An 8,604-nucleotide genomic window follows, 5' to 3' on the forward strand; every position below is an offset into this window, starting at 1 on the left:
CTACGGCACGGAGCCTGCAACTGCCAGGCTCGGCCATCACGGGCCCGTCTCCTTCCCCACTTCTTGGCTCTCACACACCCACTTCTCCCCCTCCGCCTGCCTGTCTGCCTGCAGCCACCAGCCCCCCTCTTGCTGGCCCCCCGCCCCCCCCCCCCCCCCCCAAGAAGCCTGCTCCAGCCATCCCAGCCGGAACAAAGTTCTCTGGCGTGCTACCCCTGCAGCCCCTGATGCCACCAGCCATGTGGTTAGCGATCGGTGTATACGGCTTCTCTCTCCACCTGAACTGTCCGCCCCTTGGTGCCGGGCTGGGTTGAGGACTAGCGTGGTAGGCTAGGTAGAACGGAGAGGGTGCCGTGTCAGGGGGAAAGGATGGGCTGGGTTCACACGTCAGGGCTCCCACTTCTGAGCCGTGTGGGCAACCCACGTAATGTCTCCTGGTCTCCGTGTCTTTTATCCGTAAAATGGGGTGATGTCCTGAGCGCCGGTTCTATGCCACACACTAGGGATTATTGTGAGCTCGTGCCCGAGCGGGATCACACCCGGGGAGCTGCCTTTGTACCCTGCACGTAGTAGGTACGAAACCCAAGCGTCCGTAGAACGAGCCGGTGTGTACCTGCCCTCGGGTCACCATTGGGTTGGGAAGGGCAAGAAAAGGGTGGAGATGTCGATCAGTGTGCGGGGGGGGGGGGGGGGGGGGTGGATGAGGGCATCGGAGGCCTCCAGCAGCACTCGGGGGCTGGGGAAGGCCTGGGCTGGAAGCAAGCTGGGCCAGCTTCAGGCCTCTGCCCGCCTGCTGCTGCTGCTGGGACCTCGTCAAGCAGGGCGTCTGCTGTTCTGTGCTCATCCAGGACTTTTCTCCTTGCCGCCTTTTCCGTAGCGGAGTACCCCCTGCAGTTGCTACACAGCCCCCCCGCCCCGGTGGTGAAGAGGCCCGGGGCCGTGGCTGCCCACCACCCCCTGCAGGTACCGCCCCGCACCCCGGCCCTCGGCTGCCTCCCTTGCCTGTGATGGGGGTGTAGGGGGCGGGGTCCCGTGCTCCCCTTCACCTGTTCCCGTGCTCCCCTTCACCTGTTCCCGCTCTCTTCCTTTCCTGCCGCGCCCTTATCTGTTCCGGGTAGGTTTGTCTTTCTGTCTGTGGCCACGTGTCCCCTCTTGCACCTCCGTGGGGGGTGTCTCAGCCTCTGGTCTCTGCGTCTCCCGCAGGAGCCCTCCCAGCCCCTGAACCTCACAGCCAAGCCCAAGGCCCCCGAGCTGCCCAATGCTTCCAGCTCCCCCAGCCTGAAGATGAACTGTGGACCCCGCCCCCCCAGCCATGGGGCCCCCACACGGGACCTACAGTCCAGCCCGCCCAGTCTGCCATTGGGTAAGCTTTCTGCCGGGAGTGCGTGATACGACCTTGGGCACGTCCTTCCCTTCTGCGGGTTACAGTTTCTGTAAAACAAGGGGTGAGACCTGTCTTTGGCCTCTTTTAGTTTCTCCACTGTCTGAGAAGATCCCCTGCTTCCTCTCCCCGACCCCACATCTGGCTGGGCATCCCCCCCTCGGGGCTCCAGGCCGCTGAGTTGCACAATTTCAGGGAGTGCGATTCTCTGTTCTAGTGTCCTGGCCCAGTGCACCACAGCCAGTGTAAACAGCGCCCCCTTGGGCATGTGCAGGGCAGCTGTCCGGGAGGGGCAACAGACAGCACCAACCCCGTGAATAACTCGCAGGAGTGACCTGGTGTGAACCCGACTGACCCCCTCTGCTCCCCCGCCCCCCCTTTCTCCTCCTCCTCCCCCCCCTGCTTTCCCATAGGCTTCCTCGGTGAAGGGGACGCTGTCACCAAAGCCATTCAGGATGCTCGACAGCTGCTGCATGGCCACAGTGGGACCTTAGAGAGCTCCCCCAGTACCCCCTTCCGCAAGGTATGGGGGGCCCCCCTGCACTGGGGCAGGGCGCAGGGAAGGTTGGGGGCTGGGGTTGAAGACCCGGTCTGAGTTTACTGGAGGGATGGCTGTGGGGTGATGCAGAGGGGCCGATGTACAGATTTCATCTGTCAACCCCAGGACCTCATCAGCCTGGACACGTCCCCAGCTAAGGAGCGGCTGGAGGAGAGTTGTGTGCACCCCCTCGAAGAAGCCATGTTGGGCTGCGACATGGATGGTGAGGGGCCAGGGCGTCGGGCTGATGGGCGGGAGGGCCCACGTCTGCTTCCTACAGGCGCCAGGGTGGGTCAGGTTGTGTCTCTCCCCAGTGCCTTTTCTCCCACAGTCTGTCTCTGAGGTCCCCTCCCGTGTCTGTCCCTTGTCAGTCTCTGGGTCCCTGGCTGGACCTCTGCTGAGGTCTTGCTTCCGGTGTCCCTGGCTGCATGGGAGCCTCCCCGTCACCCCCTAGTGGTCAAGTAAGGGAGGTTTCTGCCAGCCCTACCCCAGAGGGGCTGCGCTGCCTGGCTGACTCCACCCCTGTCCCCCAGGCTCCCGCCACTTTCCTGAGTCCCGGAACAGCAGCCACATCAAGAGGCCCATGAATGCCTTCATGGTGTGGGCCAAAGATGAGCGAAGGAAGATCCTCCAAGCCTTCCCGGACATGCACAACTCCAGCATCAGCAAGATCCTTGGTAAGGGCCAGTGGGTAGGGGCTCTCGGGGCTCCAGGGGCCATGCCAGCAAGACCTGGTGGCAGGAGCCAGCTGGGTTTACCTGGGGCTTGCTGGGCGACCGTCCCCGTCACGCTGAGCTCCAGAGGAGTCTGGTGGGGTGTGGGGGTCAGGCAGGACGATGTGGGGCAGCTGGGTCCTGGGGTGTCGTACCATTGTAGGGTTGTTCACCCCAAGAACTGACAGGAATGTGGTACGTGTGTATACATTCTTTAGCCCCTGATCTCTCCCTAAGCTGTTCTGTTTGCCTGGACCTTTGGAGCTCTGGCTCTGGCAGGAAACAGGGGAGATTGGTGTTCTTGGGCTGTCCCTAGAAAGGTGTTTTGTTTTTTAATGTTATATATTTAATCTATACATCCAACATGGGGCTTGAACTCATGACCCCAAGATCAAGAGTTGGATTCTCTTAAAAAAAAAAAAAAAGAAAAAAAGAAAAAAAAAAAAGTTGGATGCTGTTCTGCCTAAGCCAGTCAAGTGTCCTAGTAGAAAGTTTTTTAATTTTTTAAAAATGTTTATCTTCGAGAGAGAGCACAAATGGGGGAGGGGCAGAGAGGGAGGGAGAGAGGGAAACACAGAATCTGAAACAGGCTCCAGGCTCCGAGCTGTCAGCAGAGAGCCCGACGCGGGGCTCGAACCCATGAAGCGTGAGATCATGCCCTGAGCCGAAGTTGCTTAAGGGACTGAGCCACCCAGGTGCTCCTAGTAAAGATTTTTTTCAAAAATTCTGTGTCCTGATTGGAAGCCAAGAAGGCAGGTGGGGTGGGGCTAGAAGGTGGCAGCTGTTTTCAAGACTGAGGCTCTTCTGTCTCTTGTGAACCAAGAGTTCACAAGGTAGTTTGTCCTCAGCAGGGGGCCTGGGGTTGGCTGCTCTTCTGTTCATGCAAATCACGCAGACCAGAGGCCTCCCAGAAGTTGCTGGGTAGTTTGGCATGTGGTTACTCCGTATATGGACACCCATATACATGCCAGCTTCACTCATTCATTTGCTCAACTGGACGTCCGAGGGGCACCCACGTTGGGCCGGGTCCTTGCTAAATGCTTGCAACTCTGTCACCTAGTCGACCCAGCTGGGGACCAAAATCTTGGGGCATGCAGGGGGCTGGGGGTGGTCAGCCAAGCCCAGCACTGACCGCCTGCCCCCCCCCACCCGCCCCTCGGGGGCCGGGCCAGGCTCCCGCTGGAAGTCCATGAGCAACCAGGAGAAGCAGCCCTACTACGAGGAGCAGGCGAGGCTGAGCCGGCAGCATCTGGAAAAGTACCCGGACTATAAGTACAAGCCTCGGCCCAAGCGCACCTGCATCGTGGAGGGCAAGCGGCTGCGGGTGGGCGAATACAAAGCCCTGATGAGGACCCGGCGCCAGGACGCCCGCCAGAGCTACGTGACCCCGTGAGTAGGCCCTCCGTAGGCGGCTGACCCCCTGTGCGTGTGCCTGTGCCCCTGCTGCTCCTGTGAGTGGCCACTAGTGTGTGGCGTGCATGCTCTCGAGTGTGACTCCAGCGGTGCTGTCTGTCGGCTTGGAGCATCGATGTGTGTGGGCGTTATCTGTGTCTGCCTAGGCCTGCGTGTGTGGCCGCAGGGGTGGCCCGGTGGCTCAGGGTATAGGATTGTAACTGACTGTGGGAGACTGGCCACGTGTACCTGGAGAAGCGTGCCTGTGAATCACCAACTCAATAAAAAAAAAAAAAAAAAAAAACTCAAGGGTACTAAGAATGAAGGTGCTTATTATACAGAGGATTCCCGACTTGACAAAAGCAAGCACCTGCAAGGATTCTTTTAAACGGAGCTCCTCCCCCCACCCCCGCCCCTGCCCCGGGGCATTGAAATCTAGAATTTCCGAAAACTGGATTCACACAGGAACCTCCAGGAATAGCTGTTGAACACGCTCAGGTTCCCGGGCCTGCATGTGTAAGCATGTGTCCTCTGTTGTGGACAATGAACTTGGCCGTCAGCAAGCGAGCCAGGTGGCTGTGTGCGTTGTCTCAGAGCCGTAAGGGTCTTGGGGTGGGAGGGCATGCCCTGAAGCAGGCTGGAGGGGAGCTGGATCGGGGGCGCAAAGTGGGGGTCCATCTGCCCGCGTGCTGCTTCTCTGCCCCCGCAGCCCCCAGGCCGGCCAGCTGCAGATGAGCTCCTCCGATGTCCTGTACCCTCGGGTGGCAGGCGTGCCCCTGGCTCAACCCCTGGTGGAGCACTATGTGCCCCGGAGCCTGGACCCCAACATGCCTGTCATCGTCAACACTTGCAGCCTCAGGGAGGAGGGTGAGGCCGCAGAAGACAGGCACTCGGTGGCTGACGGCGAGATGTACCGGTACAGCGAGGACGAGGACTCGGAGGGCGAGGAGAAGAGCGACGGGGAGCTGGTGGTGCTTACAGACTGATCCCGGCCCCAAGCCGATGGGCACAGCCAGCCGGCCTGGACTACGTTGGTACTTGGACATGCCCGGGAGACGGGCACAGCTGTGCACGTGTAGATAGCCTCCTGAGGGGAGATGCCCCACCACCTCCCCTGTGGCCGCACCCGAGGAGCTGCTGGCCGAGGTGGGCAGGACCCGTAGAGTGGCGATGGGCCGAGCGCCGTGGCCCTTGGGGCTCGTGGCCAGCGGACACTGTGTGACCCTCCCTTCCTGCAGATCTATCACCCCCGGGGTATGGCAGCTCCAGACCTGTCCTCCTGGGGCCACGCGCTTTGTTTCCATTCTTGTCCTGGCTGGACCAGCCCCTGTAGGACCAACCCCCTCCCTCCCTCCCTCCCACGCCCCTCCTCACGCGCCCCACCCCACCTCGCCACCAGATCGTTCCTCTATCATAGGATCACTTTGTGCAGAAAGGTCTGGCTGTCCCTCGCTGTCTTTATATCTCCTGCCCAGCCTGTTGTGCCTCTGGCTGCTGGAAGTGTGTGCGTGTGTATATGTAGGTGTGTGCACATGCTCGTGTGTGTATTTCCATCCGCTCATTCATTGCACAAGGTATTTATTGAGTGCCTGCTGTGTGCCAGGCACCGTTGCTGAGTTCCTGTGGGTGTCTCTCTCGATGCCACCTCTTGCTTCTCTGGGGGCCTCTTCCTGTGCTTCATTGTCCCCAAATTGCTACCTCTTTGTCAGTCTGGGTGTCTCAGGTTCTGTGTGTCCTTGTGTTCCTGTCCTTGTTTCTCTGCAGGGCTGTTCTTCTGTCTCTGTCCCTTTCTTGGCCTCGGCCTCTGCCCCTTTTGACATCGCTGGTCAGCCCCTGGGCCCACCAGCTGCCCTGACCTCTCCTGACCGTCCCTTCACTCCCTCCCCGACTCTGCCCTAGGGTGGGTTCCCACAGAGCCATTTTTAGCTCCGAGCAATGTGGGAATGTGTTCAGCCTTCAAGGGCCTCTGTCTTGGTGCCCCAGTCCCTGGTCCCAACCTGAGTGCCAGGAGCTGGGGACAGGAGGATTGATGGAGAGTAGGGCTCCCCCCGTGGCAGCTGGTGAGTAGGGAGTGGGAGGGGGCTCCTCATTCTTGGAAGGGGTCAGCGAGGGGAAGACTGCCTCTCCACCAGCCTTCTCCTCTCCGCTACTAACACTGGGGACCTCGCCTCAGCTCCTCCTGCTCACTTGGGACAGGTCATTTCCCTAAGAAAATCACATCCCGCTGGCACCTGACTCCAAAGATCCAGAACAGCCCTTGGATCAGGGTGGGAAGGGAACCCCAAATCCCACAGGGGCAGATGTGGATTCTGGGCCTGCCCCCCATCTTCTCCCTACCCCCCCCCCTTTCCCTCCAGCCCAACTTCTCTCCAGGCTGTTTCTTTTTTTATGACTGTAAACATAGATAGTGCTTTATTTTGTTAATAATAAGATGATGAGTAACTTAACCAGCACATTTCTCCTGTTTACACTTGGGGGATTTTTTTGTTTTCTGTTGGCATAATAAAGACAGACCATTTCAGAATCTGGCCCTTGTGCGGGGGAGGGAGGGAGGCTGGCCCAGGTCCAGAATTTCTACTTGTGCCGCCAGCCCAGCCACCACTGCCCCCTTGTGGCGACACTGGGGAGCTTCGGGCCTGGGACCTGGGAGGCCAGGGACGACCAGACCAAGCCTCTGGAGTGACTGCCACCACCCACAGAGCCTGCACTGCGAAGACCCTGCCCCTGCCTCCAGGAGGTAAGCCAGACCCTCCACAGATTGCCCACCCAGATCCTAAAAAAGGCAGTAGCGAGAGCACTGCAGGGAGTCAGGGAAATAGAAGTAGCCACGTGGCCTTGGCAGAGGGTCCAGTGTCTCCTCTGGGCTTCATCATGCTCCTCTGAAAACACCGAGGCTAAGCTTTACCCACAATTCTTGTCCCCTTGTGGAGAAGGAGCCCTTTGAAAATCTCATGAAAGCTGTGGGCCCTCATCTTGGGCTCGGGCCATCCACATGAGCCTTTTCCCATGTAGGAGGCCCCCAGGATACTGATTAATGAAGCAAGGGAGCTAGTGCTGTGCTTCAGGGCTGTGTGACCTCAGGTTTTGAAGGAGGATTTCAAACATGTATCTAAGAGGACAGCCCATTGGACTTCAAAGGGCTGATAACCAACTTTCAAAGTGCATATTGATAATGATTGATAAACAGATCAACTCTTAGGGTCAAAAATTAATCCCCTTAAGGTGGAATGGAGCAGCAAAGCTGAAGGGCAATTCCAATGGAAGTTAGATTTGGGTTGGATTAAGAGAGGTTGTGTGTTCACAACCCGGGAGGTGGTAGAAGTTAGATGTGGTTGATTCCGTCAAGGAATGAAGTCCTGGCCTTTTGATCTAGGGAGGGTCCTGGCTACTGGCCTTTGCTGGTTTTTCCCAGCCTACCTTCCCGGAGCTTTGGGTCTCCTCTCCTTGTCCTCACAACCCCCTGTCCTCTCCAGCCTCGCTGGCCACCCAGGGAAAGACACCCTCTAGCGGTCAGGGGGGAGAATTGCTCATCATCTTAACTTCCTCTGTCCTGGCCTCCCACCCTCCGGTCCACACCACCCCGCACACTGTGTTCCTAACCAAATCAGGGCAGTCCGTCAGGACACTCCCAGCCTGGCTCCCCCTCACACCCTGCCTGCCACTCCTGAGTTCGTCTCCCTTCCCTCTTCCCAAGTCCTCTGTGGCCTTAGGGGAGACTGAGGCCAATACTGTCCTCCTCCTACTATAGGATCCCTTATCCTGCCCTCCTTTCCAGCTGCTGGATTCACATGCCCCACATCCTCTTAGGATGGACAGAGCCCTCCACGAAGACCTCTGGTCGGAGCCCTGTCTCCCCAAGAGGCACCACAGGGTCAGGTAGGCAGGGAGGCTGGGAATAGAAGATGCTGGTCAGGACCAGGGAGGCTGGGGCGTGAGCCTCTGCTCTGTCTCCTAGAAAGGCCGAGGGTCCGAGCTCCTGCTAGACCCTAAGGAAGGTCTGAGGGAGTGGAGCCCTGCCCTCCTCCCAGAGTTGCCACAGCCTGGCCCTTGGAACCAGGGGGCAGGGGTGCTGGTTAGTCTGGGGTGGCAGTGAAAGGACAGGACTCCAGGCTTTGAGGGGGAGGGGTGTCCTGAGCTCCCCCCTCCCCCCACCTGCCCACTCCCCTGGAGAACTGGAGCAATGAGGATGTTTTCTCCAAGGCAGTGAGATGGTACCTGCAGCTTAAGTCCTTTGGTGCAGCTGGTGGCCAGGGCTGTAGGGGCACAGGATGGTACCCGGGGGGCCCTGTCCCGGCCAGCTCCTGCTCCCCACTGCAAACTGTCTCCAACGCTGTGACATCAAGGCCCCAGGAGGCTGGGAACGAAGCTGCCTTCACAGTGGTTATTTCTGCCCTCAGCTCCAGAGGCGGCTCTGAGAGGAACAAGGAGGGTGGGCACTGCCATTTAGTTCACGAGAAGGCCCCGTGCATGAGCACCTGACCCCACGGTACCCCTCAGGGGCCCTACCTGCCCAGCCCTGGCATGGTCCCCAGGCCGGGGCATATCCTTCCCCGCGTCCTCTGTGACTACCCTTCCTGGGC

At 59.3% G+C, this 8,604-nt stretch overlaps 1 protein-coding gene across 5 annotated transcripts in view; it reads left to right on the plus strand.

Moving 5' to 3' along the window:
• The window catches only part of SOX13 (SRY-box transcription factor 13), a 47,218-nt gene extending 40,670 nt beyond the window's left edge, over positions 1 to 6,548 (plus strand). For all 5 annotated transcript variants that reach the window (XM_058702101.1, XM_058702103.1, XM_058702102.1 and 2 more), the window contains exons 8-14: positions 878 to 963; positions 1,204 to 1,363; positions 1,795 to 1,904; positions 2,046 to 2,142; positions 2,453 to 2,596; positions 3,805 to 4,021; positions 4,734 to 6,548. In XM_058702101.1, the coding sequence (XP_058558084.1) occupies positions 878 to 963; positions 1,204 to 1,363; positions 1,795 to 1,904; positions 2,046 to 2,142; positions 2,453 to 2,596; positions 3,805 to 4,021; positions 4,734 to 5,010 (1,091 nt within the window). In that variant the 3' untranslated portion in view covers positions 5,011 to 6,548. The remainder of the gene's footprint in view (positions 1 to 877; positions 964 to 1,203; positions 1,364 to 1,794; positions 1,905 to 2,045; positions 2,143 to 2,452; positions 2,597 to 3,804; positions 4,022 to 4,733) is intronic.
• The last annotated feature ends 2,056 nt before the right edge of the window (positions 6,549 to 8,604 follow it).

The sequence above is a fragment of the Neofelis nebulosa genome, chromosome 15 (genome assembly GCF_028018385.1).
Source record: "Neofelis nebulosa isolate mNeoNeb1 chromosome 15, mNeoNeb1.pri, whole genome shotgun sequence".
Classification (NCBI taxonomy): Eukaryota; Metazoa; Chordata; class Mammalia; order Carnivora; family Felidae; genus Neofelis; species Neofelis nebulosa.